The sequence below is a fragment of the Cucurbita moschata genome, unplaced genomic scaffold, assembly GCF_002738365.1.
Source record: "Cucurbita moschata cultivar Rifu unplaced genomic scaffold, Cmos_1.0 Cmo_Scf00001, whole genome shotgun sequence".
NCBI lineage: Eukaryota > Viridiplantae > Streptophyta > Magnoliopsida > Cucurbitales > Cucurbitaceae > Cucurbita > Cucurbita moschata.
This window is the reverse complement of record NW_019268517.1, coordinates 1,947,750-1,969,363: the sequence shown is the minus strand read 5'-3', so window position 1 is coordinate 1,969,363 and position 21,614 is coordinate 1,947,750. Positions and strand designations below refer to the sequence as shown.

The window sequence follows — 21,614 nt, the reverse complement described above, 5'->3', positions numbered from 1 at the left end:
TTTAAAATATCGAATCTAAATTGAGAATTTTTTAAAATTATAGAAATTAAATTATAATTTTTAATACTAAATTTTCCATTTTTTTAACATATGAAGGAAAAAAAAAACGAAAAAATTGCAGATCATACGTGGTGCAATTCATCAGCTTCGTCTTCATTCTCCTTAACTAATCCATCACTCATTTGACTTCCACACCTCTCTTCTTTCGCCATTCATACTGTTTTTGGCTCTTTAAGCAGCTCGATTTGTCAATATTTCTCGCTCGCATCTCCCAAAGAATTCCAGCGCGACATCTTTTCGGTATTGTTTAACATCATTTGCGTACTTCATTTGCTTTTCGTTTTTCTGTTAATTAATGTCTCATCAATCAATCCATGTTACGAATATGGACATTTTTTTGTTAGATTTGTTCAAGTTTTTGTTTGAGTTGATGTTTCTTGATGTGACGGGGAAGATTTTCTGTCGTCCTTTGTTTTTTAGTTTTGGATTTTGATTTGAAGCCAATTTTAGGATTCGAATCAGCACCTTGATGAAAATACAGATGGTTTGTTTGTTTTTAGTTATGTGAAGATGCATCCGATATGAGCTTTGTTTATCCATTTGCAGCTTTTGCCGCCATAGTTTTTTCTGGTTGGATTGGTTATAACTTATGAGCTAGCGGGGTTAGGAGATTAGGAGAGAAGGACGTATAACTTTGATTTGCTTTCTGATCTTTTGCTATCCGGTTGCTAATTTGAATCTGTCATTTGAGTTTTTATTCGGAGTTGTTTTAAAATTTAGCAGGTGTTTGCCATTTCAATCCCTGCTTGTAATTGTAATTGTAATTGTCTTGTTCATTCCTCTTGCTAATTATGTTCAACCTTATGAGTATCTCATTCATTTGTCAATCTCATTTATCATATGGTTGTCGATTCATCAAAATGCACAGAATTTTTCTGTAGATTTATTATTAGAACTTATTCCACAAGTATTTCATTAGATTCATATGGACGATATTTCTTCATGAGAAGAGATTAGAAATGGTGAGGAGTAATTAGTGAAGTGTTGTTCGAACTTTCTTCGACTGGGGTATAGGTACCAGCCGTTTCCCGTGTTCTGGATTTTGGTTTTTCCTCACATTTTAGAAGTTTCTAAATTCATTCATTTCTCTAGATAGGTTTCGCCCTTTCACATATGCTCTATAATTTTGGTGTGGCATCAGTTACTATAATTTGATGCATGGTAATCATACATCTTATGAAGGAAAGTTGTGTGAATAAAGCGTGCAAAGTTGCTGTCTACGGTGTATGGACAAATGATGTAGAGTGCAAGATTCTGAAGTGATGGATAATGTTTGTGCTGATGCAATCAGAAGTTGTCAAAGTAAAGAACTTGAACTTCCGATCTGATGTCGACTACCCATAGCTCTTTGCAAGGGCATAATGATAACAAGGTTCATGCTGCAAGATCCCATCTAAAGAAAAGGTGATAACTCGAATTATTTTCATAGTAGGTTTGCAGATTTTTTGCTCACTACAAAAATCAATGAGAATAATATTGTGGTTTAGTTCTGGATAGGTTTTAGCTTGTTATTTTTAGTTGTCTTAACCCACTCTCTACAGATTATTTAAGGAGGGGTCATCAGAGAAATTAGTTTGGTTAATGGGTTAAATAGCAGCTCCCAGTCTATACCATCATCATCATTCTCTAGTAAGGATTAAACTTGTAATAGTCCAAGCCCTCTGCTAGCAGATATTGTCATGTTTGGGCTTTCCGTTTCAGGATTCCCCTCTAAGTTTATAAAACGCGTCTGCTAGGGAGAGGTTTCCACACCCTTATAAAGAGTATTTTGTTCTCTTCCCCAACCGATGTGGGATCTCACAATCCACCCCCCTTCGAGGCTCAACGTCCTCGCTAGCACTTGTTCCCTTCTTCAATCGATGTGGGACCCCCCAATCCATCCCCTTCAGGGCCTAGAGTCCTTGCTGACACACCACCTGTGTCCACTCCCCTTCGGGGCTAAGCCTCTTCGCTGACATATCGCCCGTCTAGCTCTGATGCCATTTGTAACAGCCTAAGCCCACCGTTAGCAGATATTGTCCTCTTTGGGCTTTCTGTTTCAGGATTCCCCTCAAGATTTTTAAAACGTGTCTGCTAGGGAAAGGTTTTCACACCCTTATAAAGGGTGTTCCGTTCTCCTCCCCAATCGATGTGAGATCTCACAATTTTCCGGAATTCTCGCGTTTTCTGGCGACTGTGCTGAGTTTATTTATTTATTTATTTTATAACTTGTGGTTATTACGAAACTAATACAATTATTTTTGCAGGCAAACCTTTGAAAGATCTCTTGGTTCAAATGATCTGAAAGGAGTTGTAAATGACAGTACTCATCCAGACCAAGAAGCTGAGGTATGGCCTTCTGTGTACAAATTTCTCGGGTTCTGAATTTAAGCTGTCTACAACATCTTATAGTTTTTAAAGTTGTACATAGGAACTGTTGTCACGGGTTAGAGCACAGGAAGGGGAGATTCAGCTTCTTCGTCAACAAATTGCAGTTGCTTGTTTGAAGGTATAAATTGCTTAGATGACTCCGGGTTCATGTGATATCGCTATACCTTACACAAAAAATCTCTGTGGTGAAAGGAATTGCAACTGTTGAAGGAGAAATGTGCACTGGAGAGGAAATTTTCAGACATAAGAATGGTTCGTCTTTGTTCTTGGATATAGTTGTACGGCCTACTGTTTTCAGTTTTCTCCTCATGCTGTCGTTTCTTTACATTTTGATTCAGATAACATATCTTTTTTTCATTTTGTAACAGGCAATTGATGAGAAGCAAACCGAAGCCCTTACTTCTGCCTACAATGAGTTGGGATACAGAAAGGGGGATCTTGAAGTGAACTTAAAATTGACTAATGAATTGAAGGTACGTTTTAGTTTTTTTCCCAAGTAACTTCCATTTGATACCCTTTATGGGACTTTGTACTTATTGTAATCGGTCACTCAACTCTGGTAACCTGTATATTTATGGGCGTATGATGATAAAATGAAACCCTAGACAAGAAACAATTCATTGACCAAAACGAGGGAAGATATGAAAGTATCAACCCAAGCCAAAAACTCATAGAGATTACCTGAAAAGAAAAGGAAAAGAAAAAAAAGAAAAAGCTTCTATTTGGTATTCATCAGTTAGGGGAGAAATGAAAAAATTGTTTAGACAATGATCTGAAGCTAAAAAAAAGTTGATGTAGAAAGTTAAATCTGCTTACGTTAACAATGCTGAATGGTTTCGATCTCTTCTTTAACAGGCTGTGGATGATGAGAGATATCACTACATGTCATCATTGCTTGGGCTTTTGGCAAAATATGGTATTTGGCCTCGTGTCATAAATGCCTCTGTTCTATCCAACAGTGTGAAGGTAAATTCTCTACGTTTGAAGTTTGAGACTGACTCACACATCTGCGATGTCGAATAAATCCAACTTTCTTGCTGATATGCTTGCTATCCTCATTCCAAATGAATCCTGGAAATAAATTTGGTAAAAACCTTGAAGCGGAATACATGAAATCCGTATCGACTCAGTGGCAAATCTGTCTTTGGACCTATAATAAAAGAATGCACCCTAGTAAAAAATAGTCTTTCTTTTGGTGTCTGAGTTTGCTCATTGACCAATTTGATTGGTTAGTTTGTGCAATATGTTACAACTTTTTTTATATTTACTTCTCAAGAAAATATTTTCCTTTTTATTTCTTGCAATAGTTTCTTCCTTTATTTTCATTTTGCTTAGCTTTTTTATTTTTCCTCAAATCTTTAACAGCTACTTCATGATCAGTTGCAGCAGAAGATCAGAACTTCACATGTAAGCTGGCTATTATTAAAATTTGTTGTTTTTTCTGCGAACTTATAAGTTCCTCAACCAAGATAGTAAAATATTTTGTAATATGTAATTGCTACTCCATCTACTTGCCATTCCTTTTCATTACTGCTTCAGTTATTTCTTCTCCATAGAATGTTAATCTTTTCTCTATAATGTTATGATGGCAGTTTTATGTCTTATGGGCAGAGGAACAATATAATGTTTAATGATAAGAAAATGGCTTGGGAGGGAAATGTTTGACATGACAAAATTTCATTACTCTTCTTGGCCCACTTTTTTTTTTTTTCTCGTGGAAACTTACCTTTTTTGAGGGTCCTTGACGAAATAAAATGACATATTGTGAACTATCATCCAATTACATTAACGTTTTATTGGACCTTTGTTGTAAAGCTAGACATTCAACTTTGTCAAATGTCCTATTTTCGCTACGATAACTCAGAAAAAATGGCAACCAACTATATAAATGCTTAACTAGACCAATTTTTTAGAAATCAAGACATGCAATTCCATCAACTGTTTTAATTTCCATTTTTTTTAGCATTGCCATTATCTTTCTTATAATAACTGTCAGTTGAAATTGATAAATTATTGTAATAAAGATTGTGCTTCTTTTCATCACAGGAAAAAATTGGAGAACGAACATCTCTTGTTGAAAATCATTTTGAGAGTGGATTTCAATATAAAGAGAGAGAGAATGCTGATTTTAAGTTATTTGAAAGTGGATATCAATATCAAAAGAGAGAGAATACAGATATGGGGACTTCAAAATACCAACTTCCTCCCCAAGCAGAGGTAGTGCTGCATGTAACATCCTTAACTACTATGTTTGTTTCCTTTGCTTCTACAAAGCTTGCTACTCATTTAATTCTCATCCCTTTTGCATGCAGCATTTGAGAGCAACTGAAGATGTGTTTATATCTAGTAGGGTACAAACTAATATTCCAAAATCAGCAGACTTCAGTCAGAGACCTGAAGTGCATCAACCTGTCAATGACATTTCTCCAGACCCTTTATTCTATACTGGAAGGTATAGCATTCTAAATCTGTTATGGATGCCTTAAGTTAGAACAAGACTAGTGGTGTTCAAAAAATCCAACTTGGATCGGTCAAAATAAACAATAATTCCATGGGCTGGGGTTGATTTGTGGATTCACCTTAAATTAGTATGGACTGAATTGAACCAACCTAAACTATTTATAATTTAAAAAATGTTCTTTCTATAAGAATAAAATTATATATGCACATATAACTTCATTCAATAATTATTTTTAGGTTATTCTCCTAAGAACGTTTAAAAATCTTTTTCAAGTTTTTGGAGTTTATTTTTCATAATATAAATTGAAATTCAGGTACTAATCTTAATTTAATGTTGTTGGGTTTCAACTGAAAGCCTGTTGTTCCAAACCTTCATTACATTTCAACTTGAATTTAGTTGTAGCATAAAAGTATGATGCAAAGTGCAACGCTGTATAAAAAAGATGGTTCCAACATTTCCTTATGGGATTTCTCTATTTCTCTCAACTACAAAAACATACTATCTTAGGGAAGTGCCTGGTGATTTTACCCCTCCGGTTGATGATGAAGCTGTGGAACTCCAACGTTATACACCTGATGAGAGATATAACCACCCTGTAACGATTGGTGAGTTTTTTTATTTGTTTTAGAAGACAATCAAAGCACAATTGCACATAACCAGTACTTTACTAAGACATGAGCACTCACATGAAGTTTTAATTCAGAGGGACCTAGCATCGAGAATTTTCAAATAATTGGTGAGGCTACACCAGGGAGCACACTTCTTGCATGTGGATATCCTACGCGAGGGACTTCTCTCTGTATATTTCAGGTGACTGCTCAGATATCATTTAAATGATGACCAATATAGATTTGGGGATACATGTGGAATGTTCATATATAGATGATACAAATTTCTGTGTCAGTGGGTTTGGCATCTTGAGGATGGCACAAGGCAGTATATTGAAGGTAATGGAAATGAGTTCAGCTTTGTAGGATTCTTTAGATGACATTCTTACACTTCATTCTTTTTTCTTCTTTTTTTTTCTTTCTTTCTTTTTTTTTTTTGCTTTGGGGTCAAAGAAAACTTTATTATTGAAACTGAAAAATATACAATAAATTATGAGGAGGAGAAGGCGCCACAAAAGAAAAGAAAAACAATGATAAAAAATTGCTTCATCTACCTTGTAAAATTTTTTCATGATGCAATTTTATAACCTATACAGAACAGATCATGTTGAAGTAAGGTTGTAAGTACTGTGTAATTTGAGCAAATAAAATTTACATATTCTACTATTTCAGCAAATGGCTTTACTTTATGGAAAACGGAAACGCATCTTGTTCCTATTGGACAAAAAACCTTAAACACAGTTGAATCACATAATTCCAGATAAGCACTCTAGTTTTCTGTCCTTTTCAGTGACACTCGCATTACTTTCACTTTTGTCAGCATGCATTGTTACTAGTTGCTACTAGATTGTTATAATAACTTCTAATCTTTGAATGGTTTTTTGATTTAGGAGCCACAAATCCAGAATATGTTGTTGCAGCTGATGATGTTGATAAACTAATTGCTGTTGAGTGCATACCAATGGATGACAAAGGCCATCAGGTTTTCAACCAAAAACGCTTTGAATTGTACCATCGGGTTTAGAAAATGAAATTTAGAAGGCCTTCCGGTTTTGTATTCTAAATTCTTTTCCAATTATCAGGGGGAGCTGGTAAAGCTTTTTGCTAATGATCAGAAAAAAATAAAATGTGGTAAGTTGATTAAAATTTTAAGAACATCACTCTTAAGTTGCAACTCTTTATGTATCTTTTCAAAGTAGCTAATTAATTGCTTCTCTTGACTTGCGTGCTATAGCAAAATCCTAGTTTTTAAATTGCTTAATGACATCTTTTCTATGTGATTGCCTCTTTTACAATAGTGTGTTTATCTGTACCTCCAACACCAGAATGCGATGAAAAGGTTGGAAAAACATCTTGGTAGGCAGAAAAATCATGTACTTCATGATACATAGTTGTTTTCTTCCTTCGAAGCCTCGACTTTCAGTAACAAAAGTTGTTCAAGTATCACGTTATCTTGTGTAATTTATTTTGATTTATTAGTTGACTAACATTGTTATATTTCAGCTATTTTTTATATACTCCTCGAGCTTTCTAATTAGTTCCATTATAGATCCAGACATGCAACTGGAGATTGACACATATCTCTCAAAGAGTCAAGCCACATTTTCTGTTCTATTGCTGGTACGTATAAGTAAATCTTCTAGAAAAATTCACTCGTTGGGGTTGTACTTGTTTCTTAGTCCTATACAAGTTAAAGTGAGTCAAGTTTAACTTCAAATTTATCATTTTGTCAGATTGAGCCCTGAACTAAAATACGTTGTGAAATTATTGTCCTCCGTTAGCTGTTTTCCATTTTTTGGAAAATTTGTAGCTAGTTATTGACATTTTGGTGGTTTTATGAGGTTTTATCTGAGAATTGGGAACCAGCGTCTATTTCTTTGAGGAGGTCTGGTTACCAAATTAAGATGGGAAACACAGATGCGGTTGTAATTGCTGAGAAATATTCAAGGGAGTTATCGGTATGTCCTTATTAACATTAGTTACCGATGAGGGCGCCAACAAGTTTCAATTATATTTTCATATATACCAAAGTTTTATTTTGTTTCTTTACTATATATTTGTGGATGCAGTTGAAAATTCCCCCTGGGATGTCAACACAATTTGTTTTGACGTGTTCTGATGGATCATCTCTTCCCTTTAATGCGTATGATGTTAGGTAATGTTTCCATTCACTTAGAGATTCATTTGTATTCTGTGAAGCATCCCTGGTTGGTCCAATGTTCTAAGATTAACCATAAAACTTAGGCTTATTTATATCATGACCTGTTTATCTCTTTAAAATCATCTATAATCAACAAGAACTGAGCTATATACTTGTCTTGAGTTTCAGAATTGCATGTTTCTTAAATAGTTACAGTCTACTATAGTGCTGATTTTTCTTGTAGGATGCGGGATACACTTGTGTTGACCTTGAGAATGTTCCAAAGCAAGGTATTCTCTCGACCAAAATCTACTAGATAAGGATCAATATGTGGACACCATTAACGATGCTTAAGATCCCACATCGGTTGGAGAGGAGAACGAAGTATTCTTTATAAGAGTGTGGAAATCTCTCCCTAGCGGACGCATTTTAAAAAACCTTGAGGGGAAGCCCGAAAGGGAAACCCAAAGAGGACAATATCTACTAGCGGTGGGCTTGAGCCATTACATATTTACTCTCTATGTAAATCAAGGCCGAGTTTGAGTAGCATGCTGCATGCATCTCTCCTCTTTTTTTTTTTTTTCCTTCTAATCTGTGCCGTTACCCAATTTGATTAACTTGCAAGAGACTAAACACGCTCTAACATTAGTTCTAGGAGACCACAAAAGTTTTCTTTGATTAAGGAATCTGCCCAAAGGCTCAAATCATGGAGCTTGGGTGATAAGCCTCCCTAAAGCCTCCTCTTGTGGATGTTGGGAGACTTTGTGTTCTTTCACACAGTTCTTGTCTAAAGAGTTTTCTGCTTTTGTTTTCAAATACTTTTTCAAGAACTGTAATCGACCAACTTGTAAAAAGGCGTTAAACCCGAGATTTTGAATGATTAAATAACTTCTGGGGCTTTAGAAAAACAATGTCTGTGGGAACAACAAGCTGTAGGAAATATAGAGAACAAATTTTTGTGTCGATACTCATCATATATTCTTCAAGCTTTTAGACTGAATCTCATATATTCTTCAAGCAGGCAATGGACGATAGAAGGAAAGGAAAATCATAGACCGAACTCATTCGTCGTTCAAGTATTGGGTCGATACTCATCATTCATTCATTACGCAAACGAGATGTAATTGAATTCGGGAGTCGATCCATCATAGTTTTTACCAATAAATCAAATAAATCATAAAGGTTTGCTCTTGCTGCTCTTTTTGCTCTTACTCTTTTATAGACACAAATGCATATATAGTCTCTTCCCTGTTAGTTTCTTGCTCACATTCATGACGAAGCCTTCAACCTTATTTTGGTGTAATTGTAAGTGGAAGGAGTGAAAAGAACTGTCTTTTTTACTGTACAAACATTATTGATAAATTATAGGCCCATGGAATGATCCCTTTTTTGACTTTGTATTTCTTGATTGAGACTCTTAGTTAGTACCCCTTGGTTTTGGGTGGTCCCCGTTCACTCTATTTTCCATGAAGAACGGTCATTTTTACATCGAGTTGGTGTAGTGATCAAGATCTGTTAGCTGCAACTGACAGAATGACTTGTATGGAATTCTTTTGAGTTTGATTACGGAAGGAAAAGTCTCGAAATAATTTATGTCGTAGGTTTGTGTCAAACCTTTCGTCACAAGACAAGCCCTCTCGATAGAGCCATCTTCTTTGTGTTTTAGGATATATGGTGCTTAGAGCTATCATCTTTGTGTTTCAAGGTATATGGAGTTCGAAAGAACCATCATCTTTATGTTTCGGAATATATGTCCACAGCCAATCGTACGTCTGCCTAGGACAATGCCTCTGTTTGTGTCATCATTATATATATAGGACTTTGACTTATTGAGATTAAAAAAAAAATGTATGGTTGTTACAATTTGCCTTTGAGTATTGCTTACTTTTATTTTCGGTTTCTGAGTTTTCAAACTCGATATTTATTAGTCAATTCAAATGATAAATTATCAGTTTACCAGTAATATTTAAAAGATTTATTTATTAAACCATAATGAAAAGGTTCTAACGGTAGTAAAAATTAAATCAATTGTAATAAGGGTAAATTCTTTTTTAGGGTATTTACTTTGAGTTAATTGGAACGATAATCATAATTAATTGGTGTTGTTTACTAATATTTGGAAATGGAATGAAATATGAACGACTATTAGAATGTATTTTTATATTTTAATTAATTAAAATGTAGTAACTAAAGAATATACTATAATAATTAAAATGGATTTTTTTTTTCAAATTTGTTTATACTTTAAAACACATTTAGTGTTGTAATTATAATTTTTCGATCGAAATTTGTAACTGCCATCCAAACTCGTTGCTAGCAGATATTGTCTGCTTACGTATCGCCTCAGTCTCACGGCTTTAAAATGTGTTTGTTAGGAATAAGTTTCCACAACTCACCCAGTCTACTTTGATACCGTTTGTAACAACTCAAGCTGACTACTAGCAAATATTGCTCTTTTTGATCCATTACATATTGTCTTCACGGTTTTAAAGTGCATTTGTTATGGAGAAATTTCCAAACTCCTATAAAAAAAATATTTCGTTTTCCTCTCCATCCGACATGAGATCTCACCCAAATATTATTATTATTCGTCATATCAAACAAAACAAATGAAAGAGATCGAAAAAAAATTGAAGAAATTTTAATAAAACCATAAAAATAATTATGGATTTTTTCAACCTAGATAAATTCAAAATTATAATCATATTTAGAGATATCATTTTCATTACAAGTAAACTATCATTGTCATAAATATATATATATATATATATATATATATATATATATATATATATAATCAATTTTGGTTCAAAATATTTATATTAAATAATCTTAAAATATGAATAAAATAGAAGGAACCAATCTAATTATTGGTTATAATATATAGTTCGATAATTTTTAAACTATAAATAATTAAAATAATTAATAATTTGATTAATATTATTATTTCAAGTTCAATATTTTGTAAATTAATTTTATAAAACCTATATAAAAAAATATATAATTTATATTTTCTTGGAATTAAATTATCTTCCACATAGGCAAATTTCTGGAAGTCTCCTCTCGTTCAACTACCACACCAATAAAAACTAGCCACGTCACACACTCACGTGATTGCACGTGATGGCTTCCATCTGATATGAGCTTCGGTAGGAAGCCTGTTTTTTTCTTCTTTTTTTTTTCCGAGCTGATATATTTAATTATTATAATGTGACAAAAATGTCTATTAATAATAAAATTTAATATTATTATTATAAAATAATAATATATGGTGAGATTATCTTTTTATTTAATTGAATCTTTATTTTAATATTAAATTATTTTGTGATTGAGATTTAGAGAGAGAATCAGAGTCACAAAAATCCATAATATGATTTGATAATAATTGGAGTTTAAAAAATAATATAAAATTAGGTTTCAATAAATGGGGTTATTGGGGAAGGTTTATTATATTATAATCACCTGAGACAAAATTGTGAAAATATAAAATAATATTAATTAATTATATCTTATTAATATTTAAATATTTTAAATTATGCTTATAATCTCATGTAAAGTAAATATTAATCAATAGAGATTGGGTATAAATATAGCATGAATTGATAGGAAGAGAATTTTTATGGTTCCAATGGGTTTGTCTTACCTAAATTCACCGACTTTTCTTTCTTAAGCTTACGGCTATTTTGATTGTTGTGCTTTCTCAAATTGCATACCTATACAAGAGTTCAGGTTTCGATCGGTGTTTACGGAGTTGATTGTCCTTCTCGAAAAGGCAAATTTCAATGGTCTATAACACGAAGATCTCTCGTAGTCAATCTATTTCTATAAAAAATCTGACTAAAAGGAATTGATCGACTCAACACTCAACCTATACGGTTTGAGTTGGATTATCAACTTATTTGAATTGGGTTGAGTTGTTCGGGTTGAAAAACTTACAACCCTATTCTAGTCGAAAAATTTACAACCCAACCCACCAACTCAGAGTTCACCGATATTTGAAAAGTTGATTATCTTCCTCGAAAACGCAGATTTCAGTGATCTATAATTTATTGAGTACTCGGTGTATAACTCGCGCAATCGTGTACAACCAGTGCATACGAATTAACACGAATTTCTCCGATAGTCAGTCTATTTCCATAAAAAAAATCTAACTCAAAAAATTTGATCAGACTCAACACCCTACAGGTACGGTTTGAGTTGAATTGGGTTGAGTTGTTCGGGTTGAAACATTTACAATCCGGCCCACCGATTTGGAGGTTCACCAAACTTTATGAAACTCACGCCAACACTCAAATAAGTTGATAATCCAACTCAAACTGTACAGGTTGGGTGTCGAGTTATTCGGGTTGAAACATTTACAACCCGACCCACCGACTTGGAGGTTCACCGAGCTTTATGAAACCCACACCTACACTCATCTTCTTCCCTTCGTCAAAGGAAAATTTGATATCATTTAGCTTTGCGTGAAACCTAATCTCTCACACACAAGGAATTTAGACAAACCAATATTGACAATATTTCTTTGTTGAAGAAGGCATGTTTTTTAAGAACAAGACTTGAAAAAGAGAAAAGTAAAAGGAAAGGACAAGGATTGAAGAGAGAGAGAGAGAGAGAGAGAGAGAGAGAGAGAGAGAGGATAGCTGATATAACAATTTCCAACCTCCTCCTCCAACTTTACTTTCCTTTGCATCCAAGTCCCCCCAATTTTGGTCTCTTTTTCTTCTGCCCTCCACACCCTTCAAAACACTCTCTCTCTCTCACTCCTCTTCCTTTTCTCTCTCTCTCTCTCCTACCACATAAACATATGAAAAAAGAGAGAATAGGGGTACCTGCAAGATCTACGAGTGGCAGAGGAGAATGGGTTCTGTGGGAAACTCAAATCAATGGCAGCCATATGCATACAGGGACTGTTCTTTAGAGATTTGCAGCATATATTGCCCTCAGTGGTGTTACATCATCTTCCCACCACCTCCACCTTTTGGCTATGGAGCCAATAGCGATTCTGGCACTGATTTCTCCCCTCTTATCATAGCCATCATTGGAATCTTGGCCAGCGCCTTCATTTTGGTAAGCTACTACACCATCATCTCCAAGTATTGCAGGAACAGAGCTACCACCTCCAACTCCAACATGGAAATGGATGATGAAGAAAATCTTTCTCAAATCCGCCATGAAAACCAGCTCCAAGCTCCTCCTCCTCCGGCAGGCCTGGATGAGGCTCTCATCAACTCCATCACAGTCTGCAAGTACAAAAGAGGAGATGGGTTAGTTGAAGGCACAGATTGCTCAGTTTGTTTGAGTGAGTTTGAAGAAAATGAGAGCTTAAGGCTTCTGCCAAAGTGCAGCCATGCCTTTCATCTTCCTTGTATTGACACATGGCTCAAATCTCACTCAACTTGCCCTCTCTGCCGCTCCAACATCTCACCCATCAATCTTTTCCCACCCCCAACTCAGGAAATTCAAAGAACAGAACATTTAAATTCATATAATTTTCAGTATCAGCACAGAAGCAATGACACAGTAGTTGTTGTGGTGGTTCAAGATTTGCCGGATTTAACAGTCAGCAGCCAAGAAACTGCTGTTTTGGGGCTTGAAAATGATGGTGTTTCTTCCAAGAATCAAAGGCAAAGTTTTGTATCAGATAATCAAGATTCAGAGCCGAGAGACATCATGATTCATCAAACAAGACAAGATGATGCTGTTCAGCCATTTAGAAGGTCAGTTTCCTTGAATTCTTTATCATGGCAAGGGCAGGTTTCTGTTGCTGATATACTGAGAGCCAGTCAAGATAGCGAGGAAGAGGTAGAAGAAGATGAATTACAAATGGGGATTGGATCTTCAAAAGCATTTGTTCAAGAGGATTGCCATTCCAGAGTTTCCAACTTGGAAATGCATAGATCTATCTCAACTGGGAAGCTGGGTTTTACAAATTATGGGAATTGGAAAGGGAAGAGTTGCATCATTCCCGATTGAAAGTAGATTCACAAACTGTACAAAATTTGAAAAAAGAAATCACTCTTATTTTTGTAATATATTGGTGAAATCACAGAAGAATCCCAGATTTATACCAGATTAGCAAACAAAATGAACTAAATTTGAACATACATTTCACAATTTACAAGCCTCTTCAAAGAAGTTACTCATGGATCATATTCTGTAAAAGCTTTAGTAAAGAATTCCTCTTTTCTTTTCTGTTCTTTTTGGGATATTGCTGAGGGTAGCTGATCAGAATTGTCTGAACCAGTTGAGTTCTACACGTTTTTAACCCAAGGAAGTGTGTTTCTGAAGCCTAAGAATTGTCTCAATGATTAGGCATTTTCTACTGTCAATTATGCTCGTTTCACTTTGTTGCGGTATGCAGAGTTGTCAGAATCTATGCAGGACTATCAAATTTCACTTCGTTAAACTTTATTGCAATATTTAAATTTTAAAATTTATACTCTATACTATTCTTCCAAATCAAAACATGTCTCAGCAGAAGTACTGATATCAGATACTAACATAAAGAAAAGCCATCTAAATCAGACAAAGCATAAGTACCATATCTATATAATAAGGAAAAAGAAAAGTTGCACAAATTAATAAAGTAAAGAACTAGAAATACAGGCAAACTACATTGCCTAAATCTCAACCTCCATTTCTGAGGCTGAGATTGATGCTTTATCAGATGGGTTTACTCTTGATTAAACCATTTCAACTATAATTAGAAGGAAAAATGGTCTCAAGTTAGGTGCATACCTGTTGACAAATAGCTTACTTCCTCAATATCTCAATGTTTGGAGAACGAAGATGTTGGCCTAAACTTTTCAGATTTTGATTTGAAACCCAGAAGGAGAGAGAGAGAGAGGGGTCATACCTTGATTGGCTAAACTGGCGTGCTGAAAGATACATCTCAACTTTGAAAAAGATTGAGGGAATTTTGCTGAAAATGGACCACTGGGTATCCTTCCATCATTGTCACCAGAATTCTGACCCCTTGCTTGAATATTTATTGATTTTGGAGATACTAAAGGAGGCAAAATGCATAATAACAACTCCAATTCTAAGTACCTTTTCCTATATCATTCTACTTCTCCTTTTTCACTGAACTATGTGGTGATTGTTTAAGAAATAACCAATAAGATACATGCACTTAGTTATTATCACTGGTATCTCAGTGAAGTGCTCTATGAAGCATCATTCTTATTCTATCAAAAAAACTTCAATAAACTCTGTTCTTTTTGTCGACAATTCCAAATCTGCATGTTGTAAGGTAAATGACATGATGCTGGAAAAGCAAGGTGGCAAAAGAACAGTTACCTTGGGGAAAATTTTGGCTTGATGCCCATAAACTAGGAGATTTATTCACTAAAATAGGGCCATTAGAATGATAATGCAGAAGCATGTAATCAAATAATTACAGAAGAGTTTATGGATGGATCAGTTGTCTGTTAGTCAAGGCCATAGTTTTGGATGAACCTTTTTCTTTTTAACTTGGCAATTGCAGTTGTTCATCTTGTTTATGCAACCAAACTTCCTCTTCATTTCTCTCCACATGCTTGTCTTCTCCTTTTTCACCATGTGGATGCAGCCTTCCTCAATCTCTTTCCTCATCATATGACATTCTTTCTCTAGTTCCATCACTTTGTTGCTCATTTTCTCCATTTCACTTTTTTGTACTCCATCATTTAAGGCCAACTCTCTTTCGTCCTTTTCGACCTCGTCCTGTGTCAATCTGTTGTCAGGACCCTGCATCTCCCTCGTGATCGCATCGCGGAGTTGCAATTGCACCAAAAATAGCACTTGGACCACTATCCTTAATGGCAATCGCTGATTCTTGGCTGCGTGTTCACAAGTTTCAGCCGACATCCTATGGTAGTCCAGCCCTCTGCACACTTCTTCTTTTTCAGATTCAGTCAAGTAGCTATGCTTGTCCAGGTATATATCTATAGCCCTGTATATTCCATCGGAGCTCCTATCAGTTCCCATTGACGCTGCACTTGACATTTCAACTAATGAAACAAATGCACTTATCTCCAAATCTCTGTCACTGGCAACCTCAATCAAAAACTCCTCAATGAGTCTCGCCACCGCAGTTAGTCCTTCCATATTTGAGTTATAATCTCTATAGAAGTGCTTTATAATCCGCTTCACGCACTCGATATCGTAATGCATTTCCTTAGCGTAGTCTCGAGAAGGTATTAAAAGATCACTTGCTGTAGCTTGATCAAGCTGCTTTCCTATCCTCAACTCGAGTCCATTCCTACAGCCAACATTAGCTTCCAAATGAATGGCAAAACGAAGCATTTCAAACAGTATTGTGCAAGGAAATAGTCCCTTCTGATGAGGCAGTAGCCTCTCCACTGCTTCCATGACTTCCCTCTGATGGTTTGTTTTGCATACCGACATTTTTTTCTCTCCTTTAGCACTGCAAAAAACCCACTTCTTTGCATACTTCAAAAGGGATGCAGCTACAAATCTCGGCGGTACAGCATGCTGGTTCATAGAATGAATGGTTAATTCATATAACGAAAGAGGCAGAATTGTCAAATCCTCCGACTGCCACTCAGAAACAAAGAGCTTTCTTCTTGCACTGGGCTTGTGATGAAACTCATCATCCTCACTGAGTTCATCATTTACAAAATTCACAAGCGGTTCACCGAGGAGGTATGGATCATTCACTGCCTTACAAACCAAAGACTCAATACATTCACCAACAAGGCCTGTATCCACTGCCTGTTGTATGATATCTTCTGTTGTAAGAAAAGCCTTAATAGTTTCATTCCAGCAGGGGAGGATTCTCTGTTCAAAGAAGGTAACTGCTTTGCTCAACAGATTATTTGGGCTGTGACTTTCAGTCATCCCCAGATAGAAAGCAAGACATGCTAAAGGAAGCACATTCTCACATGACATTTGCAGTTCAAACCCATGGCAGAACCTTGCAACAAGTTCAAATGTCTTAGGATGAGCTGGTATGTTTCTGAGGAACTGATAGATACTGTCATCGGATTGCTCGTTCAGTATCTCCACGATCTTGGCCGACTTTTCTACTATGATATCCTGTAGAAAAACTATAAAGATAACTAAAAGATCACAGAGATTTGAGCAAAACAAATATGTATCTGAATCCAGACTCCCAGATTCTCACCCTTTCCAAAGTAAAGGGCACCCCACGGACATGGAACTGCATATCAATTCTAGATTTAGGCTTAGGCAACCTGCAAATCAGAATCAAGACGAGCGACCATTTCCAAACAACTAAATCAGTGCAAAAGAAAGAAAACAAAAGGGTTAGATAAACGCGTAGAGATCAACGAATTCATTACCAATAGGAGACATCCTTGTCTGATTTGTCTACCATGTTTTGGAGATTCTTCAGTATAATCTATAAAAGAAGAAAAAGAATAGTAAGTTCTTAAGTTTTTTTCTCTTTCTAGTTTCTATAAATCAGAACTTTGTAGTTCAAAATACAGGAATTTCCCTCTCAGGTCACTACAGACGCAATGATTTCCCGAAATTGCAATCGTCATTCTTCCTAATGTCTCGATTGAAACAACAATACTCGAAATACACTCTACCGGCTTCGACGCAGCGACATTTTGAGAGTTTATGGAATTCAAATCACGATAACGAACAAATTAGCTAGCTATATAAAGGCCTAAATAGAAACATTCAACAGAAAAAAAAAAAAAAAGAAGAAGAAGAAGAAGAGTACGAGCGATCAAAATGCTGAGGATTACAGCAATTACCGAACCGATTCTTCTTCCTGTGCAACAAATCACAGCAAGAACTGATGAAAACCACATTGAGAACTGAATCTAAAAAAAATCAAAATTCATCCATGGAACGACAATCTGCATTGGATTGAAACAAAACTTACAAATCAAATGTGGACATCTGAAATCTTTGTGTGTATTTGGACTTGGTCATAGAGAGAGAGAGAGAGAGAGCGTACAGAACTTGGAATTTTTCAACAGAAGAAGGAAGAGAGAGCAGAGGGGAAGATGAAGCAAAACTAGTGGAATTCTGTTAGTTGAAGTGAGAGTGTAGTAATTCACTTTGTTTTGTTTTCTTTCAAATTTAAATATTATTTCCTTTGAATGTTTGACATTTAATTATTATTATTTTACTTTTAGCCTCCACGGCTAGTAACTAATGTCTCGTTTATTTACTAATACTTGGCTAGTGGTCTACCGATAAGTTCATTTTGAACTTGGATGCAGTATATTGTCCTCTCTTGAGCTGTTATAAATGGTATCAGAGCTAGACATCGAGGCAGTGTGCTAGCGAGGATACTGAGCTCTAAATGAGAGTGGACACAAGACGATGTGTCGTCAAAGACACTGAGGCCTAAAGGGAGATGGACTGTAAGATCCCATATCGTTAAGATATTAAAAAGAGAGTAGTTTTCTAAAGAGCCTCAAAACATGAACAAAAAGCAGCAAACAGTACCGATAACAAACTCATTATTACGGTAAGTTTCTTGATATATTATATACATTTTTATTTGGCTAGGGTCAACTCGAAGATTTTGTCTCATGAACTCGAAACCGAACCGAGCTAATTCGGGTTTAGAAAAATGAACCCAACCCAATCCAAAATACTAATCCAACCCAACCCAACCCTACCATTATAGTTCAGGTTAAGTTAGTCCGGGTTGTCGGGTTGAATGTAGTCCCTGGTGAGGTATAGGCTAATTTCTTCTAAATTTGTCCTAGTTTGGGCCGATCTCCAACTAAGCCCAACAAACCCAAGCTCATGAAAATGGGCTTTAAAACCCGAAACCAAAGTTGGGCCAGAAACGAATTTAGTATTTTGTCGGGGGCTATATAATCAGCTAGAGAAAAACTAGGGTTTCCCCGCTTGGCCGTTCAGTCTCTGCTCCAGCGTCTCTGCACCAGCGTCTCTCCAGAGGTATCCTTGTTGCTCGAAGGTTTCAACAATGGTACTATATCTCTCTTACGGATTTCATGATTTTCTTTACTACTTTCTTGTTTCTGGAAATTTGAAGTTCTTTTAGAAGGTTCCAAGATGAGAGATGATGTCTGTAGTCTGTAGGATTAATAATTAGCGAGGAGAGATTAATGATCTAGAATCGAAAGCTTGAGGTTCGTTCTTCTGATAAATGAAACGTTGGGAAGGAAAATAGGTCGCTCTGTGGTAGAGGATAATCAATTCGGTTTCATGGATCTCACGTAGTTAAAGCTTGATTTAATCTAGCAAATAGGTTAGGTAATTTACGGTTATCCGTTTTTCTTTGATTTTGTATATTTTCACTACCGGTCTACATCCAGTTCTATTCGAAGAGAGAATTGAACATGTCCTGATAGGAGTTCTTTGGGACGATTGTTCACTGAATATATATATATATATACACACACACACACATATATGGTACGTATTCTGTAGCGATTTCTAACTTGTGCTTATTTTGATTTCCTGTGTAATCGCAGACGAAGAGAACCAAGAAGGCTGGCATTGTCGGCAAATACGGTATGTGCTAACATCGTATGCTTGTACTAGCAGTGAAATTTAATCTGTACTCCTTATATTAGGGCAACTGGTGTGAGTTGTGGATTGATAAGAGATTATTGAATGATGATTTCTAAAGAAGCGCTGCCTTCAACGACGTTAACATATGGCTTGATTAGTTGCGCAATAGTTTTAAATTGATTGGGAGCTTTTCAAGAGCCTCCTGTTCCTCTATCCTTTGCTGTTCATGTTTGTGTACATTATGTTATGCTTAGTTATGTTTGTAATTGGTTTATTATCTGTCTTCTGTACCAGGTACCAGATATGGTGCTAGTTTGAGGAAGCAGATTAAGAAGATGGAAGTCAGTCAGCACAGCAAATACTTCTGCGAGTTCTGTGGAAAGGTAAGTTTATTTACTCAGCTTTTACTTTACTGCTATTTGGGTTACAAGTAGTTCCATGCAATGTTTTAAAAGGCCACCTTGAGGTGATATGAGGCATAAGCCTCAATTTTTTTATGATATCTTTAACATCATTACTGCTATAATGTTTTTAAAGCTTAATTATTAAATGAAGCAATAGTGAAGATTGTTACCACTCGAACTTTTATATTATAGAGAATGAGGCAAAATTAGTGTAGAGACTTTAATCCTCGGTGCATTTTGATAGGATGTGCAAGTCCCGAGGCCAAAAGTTAGTCTTCCTTTGAGATAAGCCTTAATAGCCTTTTAAAACGTTGTTTCCATGACAATGCTAGAGTGTAAACATACTGATAAATGACTTTAATGTTGGTCTCGATTGCAAATTTTCCGGTCCAAATACCGCGGTGACATGGTTTACGATGTATCTTCCATAAAAATGTAATATCATTGGATCGATCAACTCCTTTTCCTATTTATAGAAAACTACTTGCCATCAGTATAACAATTCTCTGAACTTCTGATAAAAGATGACATTTCGGTGGTACTTGTTAAATTTCAAGATTCAAATCAATGACTTCTGTCTCAAACTCTTAACAGTATGCCGTGAAGAGGAAGGCTGTTGGGATATGGGGTTGCAAGGACTGTGGAAAGGTGAAAGCCGGAGGTGCCTACACATTGAAGTGAGTAGATTTAATTGGTTCTTGTTATGCAATGCTATTTGTGCTTTCAAACCCAGTTCAAGGTTTTGATTTTGTTTCTTTGTTTTGGGCAGCACTGCAAGTGCCGTGACCGTTCGGAGCACGATCCGAAGGTTGAGGGAACAGACAGAGAGTTAAGTTTAATTTAGATTTTGTTTTTCTTCTGTCTTCAGTTTAATTTAGTGGTCTGTGATAGTGTAGAGTTTTTTGGAAGCAATTTGAGTACCCATTTGACTTCGTTTGAAGCTGAGATTCCAGAGCTTTTAAACTTTAGCTGCTCTCTGCTCTCTTGGCCACATTATTTTTAATCATTCTGGATTTTGAGACTGCAACATCTTTGCTTGCCTTCCAATATTGTTTATTTTTTGGTCAACTGCATCACATCACTATCGGGCGTTATTTAAGTGAAAAATGCCTCGGACGTCTAGAGTGTGTCGGGGAAGTCTTCCTTGTCTCTATCCTGGTCGGGGGAATTAGGAAATTTTTTTATCAATAATTCTATTTTCTAATATAATTTCTATTAAGAGCATAAAACATCCTTATGAATCCTTAATATTTTATGAACATATATTCAATGTTCTAACATGGTTTTTACAATAGTTCATTTCATCTACAATAATATTTATTCATTATAATTAAAAAAAAGTATAAATAGGAGTTTGGACATGGTTATATACAGACGTTAGGTGTTTTTGAATCGGGAAATGTGCAATTTTGTTGATCTAATTGATGGTATTATATGTTTATCATTATATTTAAAATTTGAGCGAATTGTAACTTTGTTATATAAAAGAATGTTCTTTATCCTTACCTACGGTGTTAGGATTCAAACTTCATACCACCGTTAATGATATTTTTTTATTTTAATATGCCACTAAATCTTACAGGTATGCTTACTTTCTTATTTAATTTAATAATTACCTCTAAATTTTTTTATTTTGGGTGAAATGCATAAAATTATATAAAATCATTATATTATGCATTCATTACATAATACCTTTAATATAAAAATAATATATTATTATATTGGACCATCTGCTTGAGATGTTCGAGTCTCTGTGCCCCGATTTTGGAGTTTGAAAGACCTATTAGAGTTGAAAGGAGTATTAGAGTTGAAAGGAGATGACCTGATCCAATAGAACACCTTGAGAGACAAAAGAAAATGGTGCTGATTAGGCATGCAGAGTGTGATGTCCTTCTCAAAAAAGTTAATTAATTATCAATATATATTATGTTAACTTGAATAATTTAAAGGGATAGAGATGTATATCCAATCCGATAAATCAGAGCAACTCAACCAAAATTATATGAGTTAGGTCGGGTTGGGTTATTTCTTGAGTTCGAATTGACTCGGTTCGATTTTGGGTTCATAGGAAAAAAACCTCAGGTTAACCCGAATCGAAC

The 21,614-nt window shown here is 35.4% G+C and overlaps 4 protein-coding genes across 23 annotated transcripts; 3 read left to right on the top strand and 1 right to left on the bottom strand.

Moving 5' to 3' along the window:
* The first annotated feature begins 131 nt into the window (after positions 1 to 131).
* On the top strand, positions 132 to 8,850 carry LOC111451815. 9 transcript variants are annotated; one of them, XM_023092394.1, is made up of 20 exons: positions 132 to 300; positions 1,248 to 1,464; positions 2,307 to 2,388; positions 2,491 to 2,548; positions 2,623 to 2,708; positions 2,799 to 2,903; positions 3,286 to 3,396; positions 3,796 to 3,837; positions 4,477 to 4,647; positions 4,743 to 4,882; positions 5,399 to 5,496; positions 5,595 to 5,701; positions 5,796 to 5,838; positions 6,390 to 6,481; positions 6,582 to 6,630; positions 7,049 to 7,119; positions 7,341 to 7,457; positions 7,569 to 7,654; positions 7,884 to 7,929; positions 8,658 to 8,850. In XM_023092394.1, exons 2-20 carry the CDS (start codon positions 1,388 to 1,390, stop codon positions 8,691 to 8,693), a joined length of 1,617 nt encoding a protein of 538 aa, XP_022948162.1. In that variant the 5' UTR covers positions 132 to 300; positions 1,248 to 1,387; the 3' UTR covers positions 8,694 to 8,850. The 9 variants fall into 9 exon arrangements, with proteins under 9 accessions (XP_022948162.1, XP_022948194.1, XP_022948179.1 ...); XM_023092426.1 differs by having other exon boundaries at positions 1,243 to 1,464; positions 2,623 to 2,682; XM_023092411.1 differs by having other exon boundaries at positions 1,243 to 1,464; positions 8,661 to 8,850.
* Positions 8,851 to 12,262: 3,412 nt separating this feature from the next.
* On the top strand, positions 12,263 to 13,837 carry LOC111450329 (RING-H2 finger protein ATL51-like). Its single transcript, XM_023090403.1, has one exon. It carries the CDS (start codon positions 12,497 to 12,499, stop codon positions 13,610 to 13,612), a length of 1,116 nt encoding a protein of 371 aa, XP_022946171.1. The 5' UTR covers positions 12,263 to 12,496; the 3' UTR covers positions 13,613 to 13,837.
* A 1,002-nt stretch (positions 13,838 to 14,839) lies between these two features.
* LOC111450265 (BTB/POZ domain-containing protein At5g17580) lies at positions 14,840 to 17,648 on the bottom strand. 12 transcript variants are annotated; one of them, XM_023090333.1, is made up of 5 exons: positions 17,499 to 17,648; positions 17,359 to 17,430; positions 16,945 to 17,199; positions 16,767 to 16,836; positions 14,840 to 16,678 (listed from the first exon to the last, which is right to left on the bottom strand). In XM_023090333.1, exons 3-5 carry the CDS (start codon positions 16,977 to 16,979, stop codon positions 15,074 to 15,076), a joined length of 1,710 nt encoding a protein of 569 aa, XP_022946101.1. In that variant the 5' UTR covers positions 16,980 to 17,199; positions 17,359 to 17,430; positions 17,499 to 17,648; the 3' UTR covers positions 14,840 to 15,073. The 12 variants fall into 12 exon arrangements, with proteins under 12 accessions (XP_022946101.1, XP_022946084.1, XP_022946069.1 ...); XM_023090316.1 differs by having other exon boundaries at positions 17,368 to 17,430; XM_023090301.1 differs by having other exon boundaries at positions 16,945 to 17,003; positions 17,368 to 17,430.
* Positions 17,649 to 18,426: 778 nt separating this feature from the next.
* On the top strand, positions 18,427 to 20,542 carry LOC111447846 (60S ribosomal protein L37a). The gene is made up of 5 exons (XM_023087241.1): positions 18,427 to 18,563; positions 19,072 to 19,111; positions 19,406 to 19,494; positions 20,110 to 20,192; positions 20,285 to 20,542. The coding sequence occupies exons 1-5, from the start codon at positions 18,561 to 18,563 to the stop codon at positions 20,346 to 20,348; spliced, it is 279 nt and encodes a 92-aa protein (XP_022943009.1). The 5' UTR covers positions 18,427 to 18,560; the 3' UTR covers positions 20,349 to 20,542.
* Positions 20,543 to 21,614: the final 1,072 nt, after the last annotated feature.

Excerpts from the sequence above, each read along its gene's own strand:
- LOC111451815 (XM_023092394.1), top strand. The coding sequence starts at position 1,388 with ATGTCGACTACCCATAGCTCTTTGCAAGGGCATAATGATAACAAGGTT. Across the intron at positions 2,709-2,798 it reads CTTTGTTCTTGGATATAGTT|GCAATTGATGAGAAGCAAAC; the intron begins GTACGGCCTACT and ends ATTTTGTAACAG. Across the intron at positions 5,702-5,795 it reads CTTCTCTCTGTATATTTCAG|TGGGTTTGGCATCTTGAGGA; the intron begins GTGACTGCTCAG and ends TTTCTGTGTCAG.
- LOC111450329 (XM_023090403.1), top strand. The coding sequence starts at position 12,497 with ATGGGTTCTGTGGGAAACTCAAATCAATGGCAGCCATATGCATACAGG.
- LOC111450265 (XM_023090301.1), bottom strand. The coding sequence starts at position 17,424 with ATGTGGTTTTCATCAGTTCTTGCTGTGATTTGTTGCACAGGAAGAAGA. Across the intron at positions 16,837-16,944 it reads GACAAGGATGTCTCCTATTG|GTTGCCTAAGCCTAAATCTA; the intron begins GTAATGAATTCG and ends TCTGATTTGCAG. Across the intron at positions 16,679-16,766 it reads TGCCCTTTACTTTGGAAAGG|GATATCATAGTAGAAAAGTC; the intron begins GTGAGAATCTGG and ends GTTTTTCTACAG.
- LOC111447846 (XM_023087241.1), top strand. Across the intron at positions 19,112-19,405 it reads TGGCATTGTCGGCAAATACG|GTACCAGATATGGTGCTAGT; the intron begins GTATGTGCTAAC and ends CTTCTGTACCAG. Across the intron at positions 20,193-20,284 it reads GGAGGTGCCTACACATTGAA|CACTGCAAGTGCCGTGACCG; the intron begins GTGAGTAGATTT and ends TGTTTTGGGCAG.